At 42.2% G+C, this 22,824-nt stretch overlaps 2 protein-coding genes across 4 annotated transcripts; both read left to right on the forward strand.

The window, feature by feature from the left end:
- The first annotated feature begins 403 nt into the window (after positions 1-403).
- On the forward strand, positions 404-7,792 carry faim2a (Fas apoptotic inhibitory molecule 2a). 2 transcript variants are annotated; one of them, XM_031562891.2, is made up of 12 exons: positions 404-682; positions 1,406-1,616; positions 1,736-1,869; positions 2,030-2,094; positions 2,440-2,493; positions 2,590-2,640; positions 2,961-3,000; positions 3,160-3,197; positions 3,345-3,432; positions 3,875-3,970; positions 4,177-4,230; positions 4,522-7,792. In XM_031562891.2, the coding sequence occupies exons 2-12, from the start codon at positions 1,460-1,462 to the stop codon at positions 4,666-4,668; spliced, it is 924 nt and encodes a 307-aa protein (XP_031418751.1). In that variant the 5' UTR covers positions 404-682; positions 1,406-1,459; the 3' UTR covers positions 4,669-7,792. The 2 variants fall into 2 exon arrangements, with proteins under 2 accessions (XP_031418751.1, XP_012672994.1); XM_012817540.3 differs by having other exon boundaries at positions 408-551.
- A 425-nt stretch (positions 7,793-8,217) lies between these two features.
- On the forward strand, positions 8,218-13,482 carry ttc19 (tetratricopeptide repeat domain 19). Of its 2 annotated transcripts, none has more exons than XM_012817520.3 (10): positions 8,218-8,544; positions 8,730-8,821; positions 9,336-9,446; positions 9,586-9,624; positions 9,745-9,801; positions 9,966-10,027; positions 10,250-10,344; positions 10,501-10,655; positions 11,349-11,511; positions 11,673-13,482. In XM_012817520.3, exons 1-10 carry the CDS (start codon positions 8,265-8,267, stop codon positions 11,861-11,863), a joined length of 1,245 nt encoding a protein of 414 aa, XP_012672974.2. In that variant the 5' UTR covers positions 8,218-8,264; the 3' UTR covers positions 11,864-13,482. The 2 variants fall into 2 exon arrangements, with proteins under 2 accessions (XP_012672974.2, XP_031418750.1); XM_031562890.2 differs by having other exon boundaries at positions 8,733-8,821.
- The last annotated feature ends 9,342 nt before the right edge of the window (positions 13,483-22,824 follow it).

Consider the following 22,824-nt stretch of genomic DNA (forward strand, 5'->3'; position numbering starts at 1 on the left):
GCAGGATTATACAAAAACTGCGATTTAAATTAAACTTGTTGCAAGATTATAGCACGCCGAGGGAAGAACCATTACATTTTGAGGCGGATCCGAATGGATTCATGAACATATTTTTCCATGTCAACATTGTGAGACGGGGCATATTAGCCGAAGTCTAGTTTTAGTTGAGGCCACTGAAGTATGCATGTAATTTGAATTGACACGGTGAGCATGTAAAATGCAAACACCAATTTTATAATATGTATATAATAATAATAATGCATGAGTTTGTGAGTCAAAACAAATCAACATGCAAGAGGGACTCTTCCAAAATCCCTCTACCACTGTAAGCGGACAGATGGGGGGAAAAAACATCTTCCCGAGACAAATTTACTGGGGAATAAGATATTATACTACACTGACAGGCGAAGCTCTCCAGTCCGGGAGGCGAGCTGGAGATTGGAGCCCCTAGTCAGGATTCTCCAGGATGTACGTCACAGCACAGACGGTGATGGTTGTCGGGTTGTGTTTTGGGTTAGCACAAAGGCTGTCATCTGCTGTCACTGTTGCAGGTAAAGATACATTATTCAGGGAGGTTGCATGATAAAAAGAAAATAACTAGCTGAGCCGGTAGCAGTAAGCCTGCGTTTGTAAATATTTTGTAGTGTATCAGGTCAGCGGCAGATGAAAAATAGAAATTGAGGTAAGCAAACCTAGTTAATCCCCTCTTCTGTGAATCCTTGCTATGGCTAGCTGGAACGTTAGCTAACAACATTTGCTAGCTTCGCCCCCACTTTTAAAGACGTCAGCTAACGTTACATAATTTATTTGATCAGGTAGAGCTTAAGTTATGTACCACTAACATCAAGAAAGAGCAGCCACTCTTCTTAAAACGTACTTGCTAGCAACGTTCTGCTAGCTAGCCGTTGAGAAATGAGAAGAATCCAATAGGTTCTGCCTAGTAGTTGGCCAGCAACGAATATAGGCGTGAAAGCCAATGTCCTCCGAAGCGGTAGCATTGTTTATTTTATTCTGTATAGGTGACTGCTGTTGTTCCCCATGTGTCGTTTTTTCTTACAATGTCGGTATCTAAAGAAAAAAAATTCACACAATGAATAGACTAATGACACACTACGCGTACTAAATGATGTGCATTCTCTGTGCTAACGTTATTATAGCCTACAATTTGATATCAACTTAACTGTGCATACAGGCCACCTAGCAATTTTTTCTGGCATGTGAGGGCAGACCGCGGTTCAACATACCTACTAACTGGGAAAACGGCACTCGACAGACATCGATCGTTTGACAGTATTTATATCCCGTGTCCTCACCAGATAACCTATGTTGCAGCCACAAAAGTGAGGCAAAACGTGTTTTGATGTCTGCATTGTTTTTTTTGTTGTCTGCAATTGTTTCAATACAGGTTACTTGTGAGCAGCAGCTGTATCCTCTCTTTAGACATCAGAACTGCTTGACAATGAGTTTACCAGCAGCTCCGCCAAGTTATGCAGAAGCCACAGCTGGGGATAAGGAGGCTGGGATCTCCTGCCCTCCCTATGGAGGACCTCCTCCAGGCATGATGCCACCGCCTCCCGCCATGCACCCCAGCTGGGCCTACGTGCACACCGGTCACAGTAGGTCATTTGGTTGGCACATTGTAACGGACCATGTTAATCACACGACTCGACCTCCACGTGCCACTTTTTTAATCTTCTTCCACACACGTCCACATCTTTTGCTCCTTCTCTATTAGGTCCTGGCTACACCAACCCCTATGCGTCAGACATGTCGTCCCCCTTCTCTGACCCCAGCTCCAGTGACAGCTTTGAAGGCCTTGGCGGAAACAGCTGGGAGGACAAAAATGTCCGCCGCATGTTCATCAGAAAGGTTATTATTGAATTTTTTTTTTTTTCTTGAATCTTTTAATCTTTTTGTACATCCAAGAAAATATGTGGCAGTCATAGTGAGCACCCTTTGTTTGAACATGATCAAAGTACATTTCTTGTTCATGTTATTGTGTTCATGGTGTGTGTGTTTTTATTTACAGGTGTTCAGCATTCTCATGGTGCAGCTTTTGGTGACATTTGGTGTTGTTGCCCTCTTTACATTCTGGTGAGAGGCACATTACAACAAACAAGCCCCCTGCATCACACTGACTCTGGGTTTGCCAATTCCAATTCACAATTATTTATTATTATCTAATATTCTGTATTTGTCTTTTATTCTTGTTTTTGCTATTTTGTTGTTATGTTATGTGTTTTATGTCCTATGCACCAACCACCAAGATAATTTCCTGTATATGTAAATATACTTGGCCATTAAAAGAATTCTGATTCTGATTCTGATTCTGATTCATAAGCAGGCTTTCTTTGGCGTTTACTGAAAAGTTGACCTACATGGATCTCGGAAAAAAAAAAAACTAAGCACTTCCCTCCCTCCCCTGTCTTCTCCCTGCAGTGAACCGGTTCGGCAATTTGTGCAGTACAATCGTGTTGTTTACCTGGCATCGTAGTAAGTACTCAGCCCCTTCGTGCACGCCATTAGTCCTTTTGAGGATGACAATGCCCAAGTGGTTCTTTGCTCTCACTGGTTTTTCTCTTCCTCCAGCATGATGTTCATGGGGACGTATCTGGTGCTGGTGTGCAGCACGAGTGCCCGGTAAAAGCAAGACTCTTCTCCTTTTCCCAGTCTAGTTCCTTTAAGGCCTCTCAGGGGTCTGCAGGAGAGGCTGGACAGAAAGATCATCCTCTCTACTGTAGTCTCTTGTCATCATGCAGACCCTTATGAGATTTGGCTAGTGATTGATTACAAAGGGCAAATTCCAGAGGGCTTAACGACTGTATTCATTTTTAACTGTAGTATTACCATGTTTAGTAAGTGTGTGTGTGTGTGCGCGCGCGCTTTGAGTACACAACTTTCAACGCGCAGCGGTGACACTGTACTCAGGCTCTGTCTCGTCTCTGGTCTTTCCCCTTTAGGCGACAATACCCGACCAATCTCATCCTGCTTGGCATCTTTGTAAGTTAATTAGTCTTCTACACTGGTGGTAGTGTGGTGGTTGTGTTGTTATTAATGTATCTTGTATTGTTGTTTATGGTATCTGTACAAGTGAATTCTTATCTTTACGTATCAAAATTGTATATACCCACATAATGTTATCTCTTTCCACTGCTACAGACTCTTGCGATGTCCTACATGGCAGGCATGCTGGCCAGGTAAGCTCAGTGTGTGTGTGTGTGTGTGTGTGTGTGTGTGTGTGTGTGTGTGTGTGTGTGTGCATATAAGAGACTGTGCTCTACTTGCTTGAGTTCAAATCTATTTGCCTGCTGAGCTGTCCCCCTGTGCCCCCTCTGTTTCCATAGCTACCATAACACTAAGGTGGTAATGCTGTGCGTGGGCATCACGGCTTTGGTCTGTCTAGGCGTCACTCTCTTCTGTTTCCAGACCAGGGTGAGTTAGCCCAACCAGACGCCACCTGCAAAGACTGCATGATGGATCACAATGGAAGTCATTGGCCAGAAAGCCCTTAGGAGGACACAAAATGTGCAGTTGTTTTGTTGCACTAGAGCGAAAACGTTTAAAATTCATCACAGTTTTTTCCCCCCATCATCATTTTTATAGAAATGATTAATGCTTGAATCTTCAGAAAGTGTGCTTTCTGGTGTGCAGTTACATTTAAGATCTACATTAAGATCAATTATATTGTTCACCCAACGACTTGTTTTGTGCATATGTAAGTTGCATGCATGGAGAAAGAATGTGTGGACCTAAACACATCAAAGCGGATAGAACACTGCCACTCTCCTGTCATGTGACACCCAGTGACAACCAGTATGATTGCACTGTGTTTAGTGTGTGGTACGGTGTGTGTGTGTGTGTGTGTTGACTGCAGGTTGACTTCACCTCCTGTCACGGCCTGCTGTTCTCCCTCATGATGGTGCTGTTGGTGACAGGCCTGCTGCTCCTCTTCACTGCTCCTTTTGGATACGTGAGTCTGTCTGCACTCCCCTCCACTCTCAACCACTCCACGGCCTCAGAAATAATGTTTTTAAATTTCAAATGTTTTCATAAAACGACCATTTTAGAATTACGAAGAAGAAGCATACGGCACATTCATTACATCTTTATTGTACTCATTCAGACAATCTAGTTTCATGGTACACACTTGACGTCATTTGTACATCATTTCCACAGATACCCTGGTTGCAGACAGCATATGCTGGACTGGGCGCCTTGGTCTTCACACTGGTAATACTGATGAAATTCACCTCTTTGAATTTAGATATATTATTATACTATAATTATATGATATTATACTTAATAGAAAGTGAATTACATTAGAATGAACATGTTGCCATTGTGGAAAAGATTGAAAACTGGCTTGGAATTGCCCATAATCAGTGTTGGTGCCGTCGTTCGTTTAGTTGACTGTTCACATTCACACACCTCTGCCGCTGGTGTTGTGCACACACTCGTATCTCACACATACACAAGTTGTGTTGTGTCGTGTTGTGTTGTGTTGTGTTTCCCTGGGTGTAGTTCCTGGCGTTTGACGTGCAGCTGCTGATGGGGAACCGGCGCTACTCTCTGAGCCCGGAGGAGCACGTGTTCGGCGCCCTCTGCCTCTACATGGACATCGTCTACATCTTCTTCTTTCTGCTTCAGCTCTTTGGGAGCCGTGAGTGAGCCTCACCTGAAGCCTTCAGCCTTGACCTGTCTTCTGACCCCTCTAAAAACACACTCACACACACAGACACACTCATACACACACTCATACACACACACACACACACACACACACACTCACACTCACTTTTTTGGCTCCCTGAGGAATGCTGGATGGTCTTCAGCCTCATGCACCTTTGATGTTCTGTGGTGTGCTGGAATTATGACAGTTTGCTTCAGTTCTGTGTTATCTCTTGCTGTATGTGTGTGTGTGTGTGTGTGTGTGTGTGTGTGTGTGTGTGTTTATTCCTATGTTAGCAAGGCTGAGTCATGTTTATAAGGCTCAAGCAAGGCATCCTTTTTATGGGAACGTGTAGCTGGGCTTTACAACGCACACACACACACACACACACACACTCAGACGCACACGTGCAAACCCCTAAACTCTACTGTCCTTAAGACAATCACAATGGGTTTGAAGAACAGGGGAACAGAAGCTAGTTGTCATTAAGAAAGGAGTTTGAAGCGTATCCCTCTATTTGTATTAAACATCCAGGAATCACCAAAGTGAACCGTATCAGGGGGCAACTTGCTGCAAATATTTTACAAGCCCAGCATGCAGTTGCTTGTCAGTTAAACTGTTCAGTTAGGCAGGGTGTGTATGCTAGCTCAGAAATACTCATACCAAATGACCTCTGAAGCATACCAATGAACAAACCCCACTTGTTTCAAGTGCAGTCACTCCTTGCTTGTGGGTGCTTTCACTCACAGTGAGAGTGGGTGTTGCCGGTAGTTCGGCCTACACACTGAGAACAGGAGTAGATACAAAGGCAGTTAGATGCGAACAGACGCTGAAATACAACGCCACTTTCCTGACAAGTCAGGTGAGACTGAATTGATATTAAAAACTACAGTATGCAAATGAGTGTAGAACTACCCAGAAAGCCTCTCCACCCAGCCTAATCCTTCTCTTTGCTTCTGATGGGTGCCAAGTGTAAACTTAAGAAAGGAATAATTCTATTAGTGCTGCCCAGGCTGTTTAGTAAGTCTGGTTAACAAAAGCTTTTGCGGAAGATGTGCATTTGAGCTTGTTAGATACAAAACAAACTACACACTACTTACTGAACCTTAAATGTACATTAATCAGACTTGATTGAAATTCACTGTAAAGTAGGTATACTAAGGGAATACATGAAACTAAATATATACGCCTCTAAGTGAAATTTAGAGGGGAACTGACAGTATTCCTCTCAGATGGCCTTCAGATTGTTTTACCGGGACACTCTATGGCTCCCAAAGAGGGAAGTTCTGCAATGAGGTTGAGTGAATTAAACCACCGACACCTTCAGATTAGCATCACGTGTTCGTGGACGTCTTTGACAAAAGTGTTGTCCGTAGAGCAATAAAACCTGTCCAAGCCTTGCCTTGCCTTGCATGCAGACCTTGTTGTTAAAATGTACTCAGCGGAGTGAGACCAAGTCCATTTGTTCTGGCCAGTAGACACGACTCCCATGACGTCACTTAGAGCATGGCTAGGTAAATATCTTAAAAGTGTGTGTGAAAGAGTTTCTGTGCTCTGACTAATGGGGGTCACTTTAAAGTAGTACTGTACAGTACCTAACTGTGAAATGTTTTTGCATTAATCAAGAACTTTGAATTTGTTTTTAAATGTGAACTTGATTATTTCTAATGGTATGTACCATTCTACAGAATCGTTTTGAGGTGTTCCAGGGCTCATTTTTAAAAACAAAAGTAGAGATGCAGCTGATCAATTTGAACCTGATCATGTAATTATTCCAGTGTCAGAGGTGGGTTGAAAAAGCTGTTTTATGATTATCATGTATTCAAGAGTATTTTTCTGACATAATGATCTAATATTGCTGTAGATGCCACAAATACAATTGTAAGGGCTACTTCTGTAATGTGGCTTTGGGCTCTTAGATTGATATCCAGTGCTTTGCTATTACATTCCCTGCCAATACAGAGGGCCCCTGTTCACTGGCTCACTGCAGTTCATTCAAACCTGCAGTATGCCAGTGCAAGTGAGCGACAGCTCAGTGGTCTAGTGGGACTCCCCCAGTTGTCTTAAGGTGATGATTACTGAGGGGGTCCAGGCTCTGGGCTCTGTAAAGCACCTTGAGACAATTGTATTGTTCTGCCGCTGTATAAATAAAATTGAATTGAATTGAATTGAATTATATGAGAAACAAATATTTATCTGGATCATCAGTGAGCAGCTAGTCGCAACCATCCAATCAGGACGCTATGGACCGGTCATGTGATTGCCCAGCAACATTACTCATCACATTTAAGATCATGTAGACCTTTGGTCTTAAGATATATTCATTACAGCTCTGCCTAATGGTTTATGCATTAATGATTAATTACAGCAACATTCAATATGGACATTTTTAGTGCTATTCTCCTTTACCGAAATGTATGTATACTTTTATTCCTGTCGTTTCTTTGTGGGATGTTGGATCATGCAGCAGTGAGGTTAAAACCGTGATATCAGCGACTTGCTGGTTTGGTATGTTGCTCATAGAGAGAAATCAGGCAGCCATCTTGTTTTATGTGCCACATTTATGGCAGGAAGGGTATGTGTCTGACTTTGGAGGGTTCACCTTATCTCCTTGAGTTCCTACATGCATATAAACATGGGTCTAACTTTTATTACTTCCTTTGGGGTCTCTAAAACTAAGGGCAGGTGTAAAATCGTATTTTAAGACTATTTCAAAATCCATTCCAAATGTGGGTTGAAAGTAATATTTTGTTAAAACTTCTCTTCAGAGCTCGTAATGAACAAATGTACTTTGTCTGTTGTGCAGGTCTCCCTATATAAATGTGCAGTGTGTGTGGGGTTGAACATCTCTTTTTTTTTTCCCCTCTTAGTCTCTGCACTAAGTCAACCAGACCATCAGTGTGTAGTTCCTGAGACTAGTGCATGAAGTGTGTTGTTCTAGTGTGCCCTAGGCTACACCAGACCTGGGCAGGGTGATCCCACATACAATGGAAGCAGTCTGGTCTATTTCACCAGGTCCTGAACACACCAATACGTTGGACGTGGGAAACTATTTTTGTAGGGGCCCTTTTGTATCCATTGGTACTGTGGTGAAATAAAAGAATGCTTCAACGATGAAAAAAACGTATCCTTGTGTCTATTGCTTACTGTGATGGACAGTAAAGAAGGGGTCACGGGTTTCCGTTTGCATGTACTCGTTTATCTAAAGTCACACAATAAAGGAAAGATGCACATAATTCGTTTAAGCATAGAAATTAAATTGTTTTAAGTGAACTTTATGATGAGATGTAAACTGTTACAGTGAAATAAGGTTAGGTTAATTGTGGGGTGTGTAGTAGTTAAGTCAGACCCATTGTTCATTAAGAATGGTTTAAATCAGTAGTATTTGTTACTTTTTGTAAACTCAGACATGGTCCCTTATTGAGAGAAAAAGTCACGAAGAGTAGATATAGGTTTAAAGTAAACAATAGGCCGAAAAAAAGATGTCATCTTATGGTAACTGACATGCCAATTAATTAAGGTCACTGACCCAGTTGGTGTATGTGTAGCTTTAAGAGATATCACGTGGTATCTCCAGAGAATTTCTGCATGAACTATGGCGCTACCCATTAGCTGTCGTCTTCTGCTATCACACTTATCTCGATTTAATTCCTGTGTTTTGGAAACGTCGAGTAGGCCTATTTTATGCAAGAGCAATGTATTGCTTGCTCTAAGGGAACTGATTAATGGGCAAACAGCGAATATTTCTCCGTCCTTGGCGTGGAGAAGCGCAGTGAGCAGAAGGTCATTCCGACGTTGTATCAGTAGCCACGTAAACGAGGAAAGCCAAAATGGAGATAAATCCAGCAAGCGGAATGTATTATGGTGTGCTGTTGGTAAGTTGGTCTTTTGATTACAAATTTGACAGGTGCAAACAGAAGTTATGGGTATGACATAATGCAGCCTACAGGAACATGTTGCAGAATGAAACGCTAGTGGGTGTAAGCAATGAACTGTCAATCCTCCACTTGTGGCTACTTCTATGGTGACAGTAACATTCATTACCGGTGTTATTTTGAAGCAGCTTTCTCCTTCTTCGGCAAGGCTGACGATGAGAGAGATGAGGCGCAGAAGGCAGAGGATGAAATCATTTTGCTACTGAAAAAAGCCAAGGTAGCGACCATCATAGCATAACAACCCTACGCCTTGCTCCATGTTATTGGAGCATATAACGTCAATATAGATACGTAGTTGTGGATGACCAGTGTTAAACTGACTAGTAAACTGTGTGAAAACATATCTTTTCATTTCTTGATGAGATTCACGGGTATCAGAAACTAAATGTAACAATCTGTACCTCAGGCTGGTTTATCTGCCCTCTGTTGTTTTCCCTTGGAGCCCATACGTCATAACATATGTTGGAAGATGGGACAAAATATGATATGATAAACTTTCACCTCTTTTGATACAAGGAAGATCCTTCATTTTATATGGATGTTTAAGGTAGCCTAATACTGAGAAGTCTAATGTCAAACAAAGGCTCCCTGATACACTTTAAAGGGTGTTACATGGTGTCAGGAAACATTACGTAGTATAGGCCGATAAGCATTTTTAAAGCACTTCGTCTTTCTGATTGAGCATACTTCAGGAAAGACCAGTCTAATTCAATTGGTTTGGGTGTTCTCAGCTCAGTATGATGCGGGACGAGTTGGACGCAGCCAGTGGCTTCTTGCATCAGGCCATAAGACTGGCTCATCAGACTCATAACACACAGGCCATTATCTACACATACAGCTTGGTAGGTCTATCTCCTTTCCCTCTGATATTGATCTCCTGTAGCTCTCTAATGAATCATCACCTTTCTGCCTTCACTTTTTAAAAACAGTCATAGAGTTGGTTGTATAGTCTGATACTCTTCTCTTCTTAAACGTTTACAGATGGCAAACCTCGCCTTTGTTCAAGGTCAGCTGACCAATGTGAGTAAGAGTGATGTGTCGGTGTTGTGATGTGCCTCGTGTCAGTCGCTTTGACATTAAACCCTGCCGTAGGATTGGAGCTGGTCCCAGTGACCGTTGTACTTTTCTCCCTGTTTACAGGCAGAGAAACTCTTCAAGGCAGCCATGAGTTTCATGCTCTCTGGGGGAACGCCTCAGGTGAGAAGGAAACCACGATGGCCGTGTGCTTTAGCTTATGACGTGGATGTCTTTCCTCGTCATGATTCTTGTTCTCGTCTTTTCTGGGTGGGACAGTGTTTGGGAAACCTTGTAAGGATTTTTTTGTAATTGTGTTTGTCTCCAAACGCTCTCTTGATGGTTAGGATCACAATGCAGTCATTGAGATGTCCTTGAAGCTGGCAAGCATATATGCCTCTCAGAACAAGTAAGCGCACAGCCACCGTTGCCAGGTCTTATAAATGAAAGTAAGATGGGCTTTGTTTTTGTTTTTTTTTGTCCAGTTTAGGGTGTAAAGTTTGTCTATATATAATACATCCATATGTAATGTATATTAAGCATGTATTGTGTATATATATCTTCATTCTTGGCAGAGCTTATACATATATAGTATGTACATTTAGTGTCTTGTCCCAAATGTCTTTGCTAGGAATGAATTGGCAGAGCATGGGTTCCAGTTTTGTACAGAATCTCTGGAGGGCAAGATTGCGAAACACAAGGAGCTCCCCCTAGAGGAGTTATCAGGTACTCCACCGACTCTATGCAGCCTTTCCCCCTTTCATTCCCAGTCTCAGCCCCCCAAACCACCAGTTATAACCTGACATTGCATCCAACAAGGCCTGCTGTAGGATATGACTGACAGTTGGCGATGGCTGTGGTGTTGTTTCCCTGTCCCGGCAGACGAGGAGAGGAAGGACACGCGGCTGCTGCTGGGTCTGTGTCTGGACGCCAGGGCGCGCTACCTGGCTGTCTCCCATCGGCTGGCCGAGGCCACGACCGATTACCGCCGCGCCCTGCAGATCTGTTCAGAGGAGCAGGGAGAGTCACACCCACAGGTGCGGCACCCATTTACTCCAACATTTGGTTGTTTTAGTCACTGTCTACTAGTTCACTACTACTACGACTACTACTTCACTGTCTACTAGTTCACTAATACTACGACTACTACTTCACTGTCTACTAGTTCACTAATACTACGACTACTACTTCACTGTCTACTAGTTCACTACTACTACGACTACTACTTCACTGTCTAATAGTTCACTACTACTACGACTACTACTTCACTGTCTACTAGTTCACTACTACTACGACTACTACTTCACTGTCTACTAGTTCACTAATACTACGACTACTACTTCACTGTCTACTAGTTCACTACTACTACGACTACTACTTCACTGTCTACTAGTTCACTACTACTACGACTACTACTTCATTGTCTACTAGTTCACTAACTACTACGACTACTACTTCATTGTCTACTAGTTCACGTTGCTGTTCATGTTCTTCTAATGCACTTGCTATTTGTCCATGTTCAAGTGTCACTTTCTACTCATTGAAATTAGCGTGATTTTAAGGTGGAACTGTTTTTCTCCAGGCGACTGGCTCCCGGCGACAGTGTCAGTATGACTGGGCTGTGCTTTGTACCTTCACATAGTGTACCTACTTGTGGCTTCTCTCTCTCTCTCTCTCCCTCTCTCTCTCTCTCTCTCTCCTCTCTCCCTCTCTCTCTTGTTGTGTTTCAGACTCTGGTGCTGATGAGTGATCTTGCCACAATTCTGGACCTACAGGGTAAGCATGAGGAAGCCCTCGGCCACATAAACAGGGCCATGCAGCTGGGGAAGGACGCCGGCCACCCCGACCAGCACGTGCTTCAGAGCAACATGGCTGCCATTCTGATGCATCAAGGTAAAAAAAGGGGTCTATTCATCTTGCATAGATGGTGAAAGTTTAAACAACATCTGAGTCTGAAGTATTTCTTGTGGAGCTAAGTACTGAACCAGAAGACAGCATTCCCTGTGAAATCACTCTTCTGCTGTTGGGGTAAAGACAGTGTTTGTGTGCTGCAGGCCAGTTTGAAGAGGCCAGTAGGCTGTTCCACGAGGCCCTGGCTCTGGCTCAGGCCATGGGAGACAGAGAGGCAGAGGAGCAGATCCAGGAAGGGCTGAAGGAGCTGGCCAGCAGGAGAGATGCCCAGACGGACGGCAAGCCTGCTGGACAAACTGAGTGTCAGGCCGAGGGTCAGGCAGCATCAGAATGACGTAAACAAGTTCCACTGTAGGTTTCCAACATGACGGTGGGCAGCCTCAGGTGAAAACCCGCGTAGTGTGTTCAAACTCCCTTGCCTGTTCCCGAACCATGCCACCACAATGTGCCCTGTGTCTCCGTGCTGTCTGTGGTTTGAACATCCAACCAACTGCCGTTTTGGAGTGAAGACGTATTACCCAGTGTTCACCAGCCGTGACTTTTGCATAACAAGACCAGGTCCTTGCTCTCGCAGCACCCACATGGTGGTAGCTACATTTATTTTGTTCTTCTCCCTGTTTACTCTATGGTTTCCTCATTCAGATGTTGTGCAATGGTAAAATAAACAGACCTGTGTAGCAGTTAATGAGACTCAGGGAAGTGGTCATACAAGGAACATTGCGGCCATGGTCTGGCTGGTAAACAGCCTTCATTTTGTGAAACTGTTTACATGTGAATTTTTATAACTGTCAGGACCAATTGAATGCTGGGTTAGATTGGCCTCCCCACATTCAAAGTGTGTCAGGCAACTGAGGGGATCCATTTGAAACTGGAAGCACAATTGGAAACTGAATTGTCCAAGCAATATTATCCTGTGTTTGTGTTCGGACGAGGAGGTGGAATAAAAGAAACCTGTCACGGATGGTCACGCTGTGAGCTTTTATTTGATTTCACATAAATAATCTCAGCCTGATATAATTCCATCTTAACTGTATGTTTCTCACACTGAATATTATTTTATGATCCTCACACAAAAAAAAATCACCTCAGTCCAGTTTAGTTGACCATATGTAATGTTTTGCACTTCATGATTAGACAAATTTGGCTTTAAGAAAGAACATAGGAACATGTGCACATAAATGTTACGTATGTCAAAAGGCTGTACATTTTTTAAATACACTGCTTAAATGTGATTGCAGTGGAATAAATGTTTAAAATATATGTTTTATATGATATGTTTGTTTTGAATGCATCTCTGTCAAATCACAGGTGTCCAGTAAATGTTCATCATCTGTGTACTCTGTCATCAGTTGTCACAGAGTTTGAATTTGGCAGTGGGAATGACCGAAGGCCCGTCGGAGAGATCTTCAGTAGGCTACTTGTCTTCTAATCATATTGAGGTCAAAAGAGTGCAGTGAACTTGTAGACATAATCTTGTACACAGGGAGGCAGTGTTTAGAGTAGTTTGATTTCAATCGTTTTCAGTGGTGAGGTGTGGGCAGGTGTGGGTAAGAACAGCGACTTCGGTGTGGGTGTAAATGTTATGGCAAAAACAGAAATAGTACAATGAGCTACTAAGAATTGGGTTTATGACATTTCGAAACAAAAAAACCTGAGAAAAATAGTTCTTCTACTTTTAGAAGACTCCTCCACTTCTCTAAGACTCTTCCTTGTGTGCTGTTCGTGTTTTAGCATTTAAAAATTCCACAGAAACCCAGGTTTGTGTGTGATAGCTGTGCACCATCATTTGATAGGATGTATATTTCAAAGACAGCAGGTAAAGGAACCAAACTGTGCTGATTGGTTGTATGCCTGAGATGTGTTTACTCTGCAAAGGGCCAGTTAGGAGGACAAATTATTCATATTAATATATGCCTACATTGTGTATTAAACTTGTTGCTGTACACAACAAAACAGAGTTTGGATGAAGCGTTAATTCTCTCTCTTTTGTCTCCGTAAGTAATGACGTGTTTGCTGAGGTGCCTGATGAAATCTCAGGGACGCTGTTCATTATTGGGTATTACTCTGTCTTTACTCCATCCAAAGCCAAAAACAGGTTGAGATTTTCTTTGCAGTATCCCATATTCATGTATTTGTAGGAGTTAAGTCACATCCACCAAGAATGACGACACTTCAGGATATGGTTAGGGATTGTTGGGAGATATGTCAAGTGATGGGGTCAGGTAGTCTTCTGATTATGTGCTTTAGTCGTACATCATTTATTTGAACTTTTTTATCATTTTTTTGTTAACTTTTTGTATTTGTAGTACATTTTGGGTGAAGCAGTCCGTGATGGAACTCCAGAGGTTGACCCAGAGAGGGACTGCTCAGTATTTGTGTGTGGTACGTGTAATTAATGGGTCTTCCATTCAAGCCATTAGGGAATCAAGAGCCATCAGAGGCAACAGAAACATACTAATTATGGGTTCCTGCGTAGAGCAGTGGGGAAATGAAAAGATTGATGTGTTTTCACAACACGCCAAAGCTTCAGCTCATTTTCTCCCACAGTGTGGTTTGATGTCTTCTGGGACACTCACGCACTGTTTGCGACACAGCCATGATTTCTGAGAACTCATAATACTTGTGCGAGGAACAGCAATCAGAAATAATGGAAACGCTTGTGGAGTTCGTCAATTTGACGTGAACAAGACCTAGATTAAGCAAGTGTATCCCTTCTGTATCCTTCCCAGACAATGTGTTTACTGATTTCAGACTGATTTTCTCACAGCATTGCTCATTGTTTGTTGTTTTGTCTTTTTGTGACTCTGCTTCATATATTGGGAGAGGTATACTTAAAAAAAAGCCAGTATGATGTATGTTACAGGATAAAAAGTCCCAGCCTAATTGTTCTGTTAGAACACCTTGAGACTCCAAAAAACTCCGAAACTGTTGGTTCTTAAAATCCTTAAGGTACGTTCAGGTATTAAAGGGAATTTCCTTATGTAACCATTGTATTATTTTGCCGTGTTTGTGATCAACACACACCCAGTACATCCCTCAGGGGATATCAATGTGGGCACCCTGTACTTCCCATAAATGAAATAAAGTTAGGGTTCAGATCTTCTAAGCTCTGTAGTCAAAACACTCAAGGCCGTGGTACCTTCCAGTTATTAAATTCCTGTACTATGAAAATATGGCTGTTACTTTCCTTAACTCTTTCCATGTGACTTCAGTCTCAGCCCTCAGGCCCTAGTTCCCAAAGACCTGCTGTTTCCACAAACGCTCATCTATAACTGATCTGCAGGCTTGGTCTATTATAAGCAGATATATGCACACAATGGTAAGAAAACAAGTAAAGGTGACTTTAATGGGTGCCCTGCCAGGTTTCGAAAAAGATTTCACTTGGCAAAAACATGGCGTGTTTCTTAGAGGGTTGAGAGGAAGAAGCCCCTGATCTGACCTTGTGGCGCATGTGGTTGTCTTTGTCTGTGGAGATGGGTTAGTGTATTGTGGGTCAGTGGTGAGAATGCAACATTTTCTCCGAATTCTGATCAAATTCAAATACTTAGCTCAGAAAGCTGGCCTCCTTGAAATGTTTTAATTTGATTTAACATCTGGCAGAGCAATGCAAGAGTTCATTTCAATCAAATTAGTGTGACATAAAATCTTCCACAAGCCACATTTGCCTGATTATAATCTTCATAAAGGAATCTATTCAGTCGTAGCTCTTCAGTAGCAGATCTAAACATCTTTAAAGCTTAGTAACTGTAGAATTTGAAGAGCTATGTTTCTTGAGTTGGTAACACCATTTCTATGCCAAATACAGTGCCCTCCGCAATTATTGGCACCCCTAGTGAATATGAGCAAAACAGGCTATAAAAAAATATGTCTTTGCTGTTTATCCTCTTGGTCTTTCACTCAAAATATTCACAAAAAATCCTACCTTTTCATTGAAGTAAAACTATTGAAAGAAAAAAAAACTGTTGACATTAAATAAATATTTTCCCCCAAAAACATGTGTGCCACAATTATTGGCACCCCTTAATGTAATGTATTGTGCAGCCTCCCTTTGCCAACATAACAGCTCTGAGTCTTCTCCTATAATGCGTGATGAGGTTGGTGAACACATGGCACAGGATCTGAGACCATTCCTACATGCAGTATCTCTCCAGATCCTTCAGATTCTGAGGTCAACGTTTGTAGACTCGGCTTCAGCTCATCCCACAGATTTTCTATGGGGTTTAAGTCGGGGGACTGTGATGGCCATGGCAAAACCTTATTCTGCGGTCGGTGAACCATTTTTGTGTTGATTTTGAGGTGTGCTTTGGATCATTGACCTGCTGGAAGGTCTAACCACAGCCCATTTTAAGCTTACTGGAGGGGGCTGTTAGGTTTTCATATAATATCTGCTGGTATTTGATGGAGTCCATGATACCATGTATCCTAACAAGATGTCCAGGGCCTTTGGAAGAAAAACAGCCCCACAACATTAAAGATCCGCCACCATACTTCACATTGGGTATGGGGGTCTTTTCTGTATGGCTATGTTTCTGTCTACGCCAAAACCACCTTTGATGTTTGTTGCCAAAAAGCTTTATTTTGGTCTCATCTGACCATATAACTCGGCCCCATTGAAAGTCTGACTTACATTTGGCAAACTGTAGGCGCTTTAGTTTGTAGTTGATTGACAGCAGAGGCTTTTTTCTGGCAACCCTCCAAAACAACTTGTGGTGATGTAGGTGGCGTCTGATGGTAGTTTTGGAGACTTTCTGACCCCAAGACTCAACTCACCTCTACAATTCTCCAGCTGTGATCCTTGGAGATTCTTTTTCCAGTCGAACCATCCTCCTCACGGTGCGTGGGGTCAATGTACACACACGTCCGCTTCCAGGCTGATTCTTAACATCTCCTGTCGCTTTAAACTTCTTAATTATTTCCCTGATAGTGGAAATGGGTATTTTCAACTCTTTAGAGATTTTCTTGGGTCCATTTCTTGATTTGTGCAGCTCCACAACTTTCTATCGCACATCGTCACTGTGTTCTTGGGTCTTTCCCATAGTGATGAATGACTAATGGAATTTGGCCTGTGTCACCTCATATTTGTACACCAGTGGAACAGGAAGTCATGGTTGACCTCTTAAGAGTTCCTTATCAAACAGGTGAACTTAAAAATGTAAAACATGACTAGAAATATACTTCAGTTAGATTTTAATTATAAGATTTTTCTAGGGGTGCCAATAATTGTGGCACACATGTTTTGGGGGAAAATATTTATTTAATGTCAACAGTTTTTTTTTCTTTCAATAATTTTACTTCAATGAAAAGGTAAGATTTTTGTGAATATTTTGAGTGAAAGACCAAGAGGATAAACAGCAAAGACATATTTTTTTATAGCCTGTTTTGCTCATATTCACTAGGAGTGCCAATAATTTCGGAGGGCACTGTATGTGGTGCTGCCGTTTGGCTTGATAAGCCATCCTGTGATGGTGATGATTTTTCTCTACACGAAATTCTTGAACGAATTAGAGAAACTCACTTGAACATTTTAAACCAACTTATCACCTGGTCTACTGGTGGCAACATTTCTCCTGCAGCGATGACATCAAACAGAACTTCATTGTGTGTGCATGTGTGTGTGTATGTGTCAGTCTGTGTGTCTAAATGTGTGTGTGTGTGTGTGTGTGTGTGTGTGTGTGTGTGTGTGTGTGTGTGGTGTGTGTGTGTGTTTTGAGCCAACCTGTCAAACCCATCAGCACAGAACCGTGTGAAGCTGGCATATGAACATGCCATACTCCTGTTCCAGCCTTCCACGCTGAGGCTTTTATTTTCAGAAACCTTAGTCAGGAGAAGCCAACCGTGATCATTGTAATCCAAACTCCCTCTCACGACTGAGAGGCATTATTCCACCTGACCCTGTGCACTGATTTGCTGCAGCAAGGCGTGCCTAGCTCATGAGCTTTGCTGGCCACACCAGATGGTAAATCATCACCACTGGTGCAGGATACCGTTTTGCCAATGATGGCATTGCTGATGATGGGCAAATGTTATTGCTGATGATGGGCAAAGGTCAAATGTTTCATCTCAAAGACTTTTTTTTGCTGTCCCATTTTTGGCATGTCATCTGGGATGTGATTGTAGGGTACTATAGCGGTGGACTGCTCAAGAGGTTCTGACGAATGTCACACAGGTCAAACAGAATCCATCGACACACACGCCCTAGTCTCCCAGGGGGATTTGCAGAGGACACCTGCTTTCTCATGCTAGCAAAAAAAAAAAACCTCATCGCTGCCAAAACAGACACAAGAGCATTCATAATGTGCACAGTGTTTGTGTGTAAGCCTCTGTCGGTGTGGGATAATTTCCCCCCACTGTTATTAACTCTGAAAAACCAGTGCTCCAAAGTCGCCCGTTCCCATAACAACATGGAGGTGGCTTCTGTGTGGTCGGGGCCTGGTCTTTTTTGAATGATTTTCTCACCCAGCCAAGGTCAACGTGAAGGTGAGATCTCAATACTTGCTCACAGAGAGAGAGCACAGCAGCCATGTATCCCCATTTTATTGCCTCAGGAGGGGATAAGCAGACCTCTGTGCAGCTCTCTCATATTAAAGAGCAAATGCCAATAGGGTTTTTATTTACGCAACAACAACTGAAGGTTAAAAGCAGCTGAGTGAGAGAGGTGAAAAGCTTGATTGCATTTTGTGGCGTATGTATTGCTTTGACATTCAGCTGAGCAAACAGATTGTTCAGCTTGCACCATCTATTCCCACTTCACACCTGTAGTGTGGTAATGTGAAAGTTTGTAATTCAACTTAAAATGTGAGAAGTAACTGATGGGATGATGCACGTTGGTGGCACATGGTTATGAGGGTGTGAGGCTAGTGCGTGATGTCTGAAGCCGAAGTGGAACGCCTGTTCTTCGGGGTTTTCTTCAGACTGAATGGAACTAAAATAGCGTGTGTCCTGCTGCCTGACCTCTGCCTGTTGTGTCATTTGGTGCGCAACAGGTAGACAGACATAACAGGAAATATGCAGAGGATACAAAGTGCCACTGAAAGGCCTCAATGCTCGACTCTCTCCCATGCCACACGCCAGAGTCCACAGCAGCGTCTGTTTGACAGCACACAATGACAGGAAGACTTCTGCGCTCAGTGTTTGCTGGTGATGCTGACTTGACCGATTAACACAACGGTGCGTCTAGAGTTCACGCAATAAACTACATTTTTTTTGGCATGCATGAAAAGTCATGGACATCCTGAAATGATAGCCTTGAGCTCAATTAAAGGCTGTTTTTGAGGAATGCGGTGGTGAATACATCTGGATTAAAGATGGCTTAATGGGAAGGGGGTATGTAATTTCCCAGCCTGACTTTAATCTATATCGTATATGCAAAGCTTGTTATGGTGTTCATGTGAAGTTCCCACAAGCCAGAGGCATTGTGAGAGTGATGTGCATGAAGTGTTCAGCAAAAACAGACAGATCGGTAATGATCCCTCAGTGACATCATGTGATTACACTACATTCTGCTTAAATGACATGCAGGCCTATACATTGTTTACTGTAAAATTACCAACAAAACCATATAATTACACACACACACTCTCTCTTTCTCTCTCTCTCTTCTCCTACACACACACACACATGCTCTCTCTGTCCGACACACACACACACACACACAAATGATGCTGGTGGCTAAGCTGTGGAATGTGACTGCAGTGTTTTTTGTTCTTTGGTCACCCACCTCTTCCCTGAGGATTTAAACGCTGACCAATTAATCCCCGGCGCTCTCACACACAGGCTCCCTTGCGTATCCATCACAGCCCCCCCTTCACTCTTACGCACACACACACACACACACACACACACACACACACACACACACACACACGACACACACACACACACACACACACCACACACACACACAACACACACACACACACACACACACCACACACACACACACACACACACACACACACACACACACACACACACGCGCGCACACACACACACACACGCGCACACAAACACACCTCCCCTCTCTCTTATATGATGGGTTGCTGCCTTGTGCAGACCACTGCTCTTGTGACGGAGCTCATGGAATACGTGGCCCACACTGTCTTGTTTCAACAAGGATCCCGGCTGACGCATAAGGCTGAGGGAAGATACTGTATCTGCACAGTAAGGCTCCAGAGATAGACCTGCTCTAACAAACAGACATATTATCAGACAATATTAGCCATCTTTTCTCACAGCTGAAAAGCAAGGTTGGATGTCCACACATAGGTGAGTTTTGAGTATGCCCTTCTATACTGCTTAGAAATCCTTACTTATTCAGTTATGATCCGTGGAGTTGTCTGTTGATTGCTTTTATTCATCCAAATGTTACATTACTCTAACTAGTAGCTATGTTTAACTACTTGTAGAGGTAGTTGTGCAATTTTACATCGCTCTAACTAGTAACTATTTCTAACTATGTTAACTACTTGTAGAGGTATTTGTGCCAAAGTTCAGACTTTGTGGGATTCTTCATAAACAGATAATTTTCCCTACATTAACGTGTACCCAAATCATTCCTAATGATTTTCTTTTCAGCAGTGATTTGGATGAGAATGTTTTGCTTTTAAGCTAATTCTTGCATTTTGCCAAATATATCAAGTTGTCAAATTGCCTGTGCATATTGCACAGCACTTTGGTCATCAATGAGTTTTACTGTAAAGGGCTCTATCAATAAATGTCCTTTGCCAAATGCATTTATCAGGATCCATAAACTTCAACTGAGTTGATTAGTTTACATTGAGCCTAAGACTCAGTAACTTCATACTGGAACAAATAGCGATGTACAGGTTTCTTCTGATGCAGGTTGGAATTCAGTTAAGATTTATTACAGTGGCCTGGAGAGGAATGTTTTTTATTTCCTGAGAGTAGCAGTACCCAATTATCTGTCACAGTCACAGTGTCCAAGTCATGCACAGCATGTGGCCCTCAATTGCCTGTAGGGGGCCAGAAGATTTGACACAGACATAAACAGAATTGACTGTAATAATGACTGTAAAAAACAGTCATTGTACTGTAATCATGGGCGTCAGTTTGGTTTGAAAAGTGCTGCGAAGATAGCTGGGATTTTACACGTCACTAATGCATTGTCTGCCTCTGGTATTAAGATGAGCGTAGTCTGAATACAAATGTACCACATTTCACTGGCTTTGACAGTTAAATATGAAAGCATGCTAAAGACAAGTGGGATGTCAATTAGTCAATTAGTGGTCAGCCGATACAGAACTCTGCAGTGAGAAAACCTCATTCCCCGGAACTGTAACAAACATGCTAGCGACAGATAACAAATTCAAGGATTTTGGCGTAATTATTTGATATTTGCACCCCGTCCTCCTCCAGTGTCCGAGGATGCGGGTGCGAGTCCAGTGCAGAACTGTGTTGGCTACATTTATATAACACCGCATAGCGAGCGATTCATTACCTATCACTGGTGCATACTGTGCCAGGATTATGTCCTAAACATCAAGTATTGCGCACTTCACAGAAGAGAATATAATTTAACTATGTAAGCCGCAGACATCTATGAGTCTAGCCATGAAGTAACCCAGCTCTGCTGCATGTGTAAGTAGCGTGTTATGCACACTTTGCCAGTGACCAAACACAGCAACACTTTAATGATAAAAAACTTCTTAAATAAGTCACCTTCATATGGTCTACTGGATGTTATCTACTATCACTACCACTGTTGTTTCGGTTATGAGGCACAAATGTATGCTAGACATGATGAACTAGCAGCTAACCAGCGCAGCAACAGTTTATTTTAGTTGGACATGGCAAACCGAGCCAAAATCGCAATGTTAACAATACTTTCGAATTGTTGTTACAGCATTTCATCCCTCATAACGTCTGAAACACATACAATTTCTGACATTTGATAAATGCATAATGCACTCCAACAAAGGTGCCTATTTAAAATGTCTCTGGTGATAGCATCTGACTTAGACTAACATTACACACAACTTTCATTTTTGTATAGGCTATCACTTAGCTTTTCGTTTATCAACTGGTGATTAAGCACTTTGTTTGAGAAGTTTTTTACATCTTTTTTTTTTAATGAAGAAAACCATTCATGATTACTACAGAGAATAAACAGCAAGGAGGGGACAGAAAATAAATATATGCAGGTATGTGCATACAATATGTAGTTTACACAATGTTACAACAGTTAAGCAATTGCATACATGTTATCCATTCGCAGGGTTGGGAAGGTTACTAGTTACCATGTAGGCTAGTAAATGTAGTAATGTAATGTAAAAAGTAATGTAACTATTTTAATTACTTCATCAACATAATGTAACTCATTACATTGGATTACATCTGATTACTTTTTGATTAGCAGAGGAGAGGCGATGCAAATTCAGACAAGAGAACCATTTAAAAACAACGCTCACAACTTGAGCGCATACGGCCAAGCGAAAGGAGCCTGTCTGTAACCCCTTTGTAAACACCAACATTTTGATTACTAACTGTAATTTAATTATATATATTTTCTCAGTAATTGTAACAGATACCATCCGTATACTCAAGATCATTGTCATGTATTTAAACAAAATAGAAATGTCGCTTTTTCATGTCATCTTACACAGTGGGAAATGATGTGCTCTCTATTACGTGATCATAAAACACTAGAGTGTTGATTGACTTGGCCCTAGAATGCACGTTCTCTGCCAGAATAGGGATTGGAATTTAACACATTCAGACCAGTTAACCACAGATGTCTGAGAATGATTGCAGTTGATGCTCAATTTAAAAAATATGCCCAAGCCTTTTTGACCCATAGAACATTTTAGCTTCAGCAGCTACCCCTAATTGGAGCCTAACATGCGAAGAACCAGTGTTGATCTCAGTTTATGAGTGTTTTTGGCTTTCATATGGTTGTTATGTAAACAGCCTTTCTCAGTGTTCAGAGAAGGTTATGTATTTTGGGGGGGATTGTGACTGACCGAGGTTTGAGATTATCCATAAAGTCAGTGTGACTCTGCACTTATCCACTCTCACACAGGGGACTTACTGTAAACTCCACTACAGCTCTCAAGAAACTGGCTTTCAGTGTTGTTGTTATTGTTTTCAGAAAATGAAAGCTTTCTGGAGGAAACAGACCATCATGTCCTACAGACAAATAAACACTAATAAGATCATATGAGCTTTGCCATATCCATGACAACCACAATATAGGTCAAATCCCCACGCAAAAAGAGAGAGAGAAATATGATGTAAGATCTCTGCTAATCACATATTATTGAACACTGATACCACCAA

This window comes from Clupea harengus, chromosome 25 (assembly GCF_900700415.2).
Source record: "Clupea harengus chromosome 25, Ch_v2.0.2, whole genome shotgun sequence".
Taxonomy (NCBI): domain Eukaryota; kingdom Metazoa; phylum Chordata; class Actinopteri; order Clupeiformes; family Clupeidae; genus Clupea; species Clupea harengus.

Bases quoted from the DNA above. Each gene is read 5' to 3' on its own strand.
- faim2a (XM_031562891.2), top strand. From the start codon at position 1,460: ATGAGTTTACCAGCAGCTCCGCCAAGTTATGCAGAAGCCACAGCTGGG. The intron at 2,095-2,439 runs GTGAGAGGCACA...TTCTCCCTGCAG, and splicing joins GTTGCCCTCTTTACATTCTG to TGAACCGGTTCGGCAATTTG. The intron at 3,433-3,874 runs GTGAGTTAGCCC...TGTTGACTGCAG, and splicing joins TCTTCTGTTTCCAGACCAGG to GTTGACTTCACCTCCTGTCA.
- ttc19 (XM_012817520.3), top strand. From the start codon at position 8,265: ATGGCGCTACCCATTAGCTGTCGTCTTCTGCTATCACACTTATCTCGA. The intron at 8,822-9,335 runs GTAGCGACCATC...GGGTGTTCTCAG, and splicing joins TGCTACTGAAAAAAGCCAAG to CTCAGTATGATGCGGGACGA. The intron at 9,447-9,585 runs GTAGGTCTATCT...AAACGTTTACAG, and splicing joins TTATCTACACATACAGCTTG to ATGGCAAACCTCGCCTTTGT.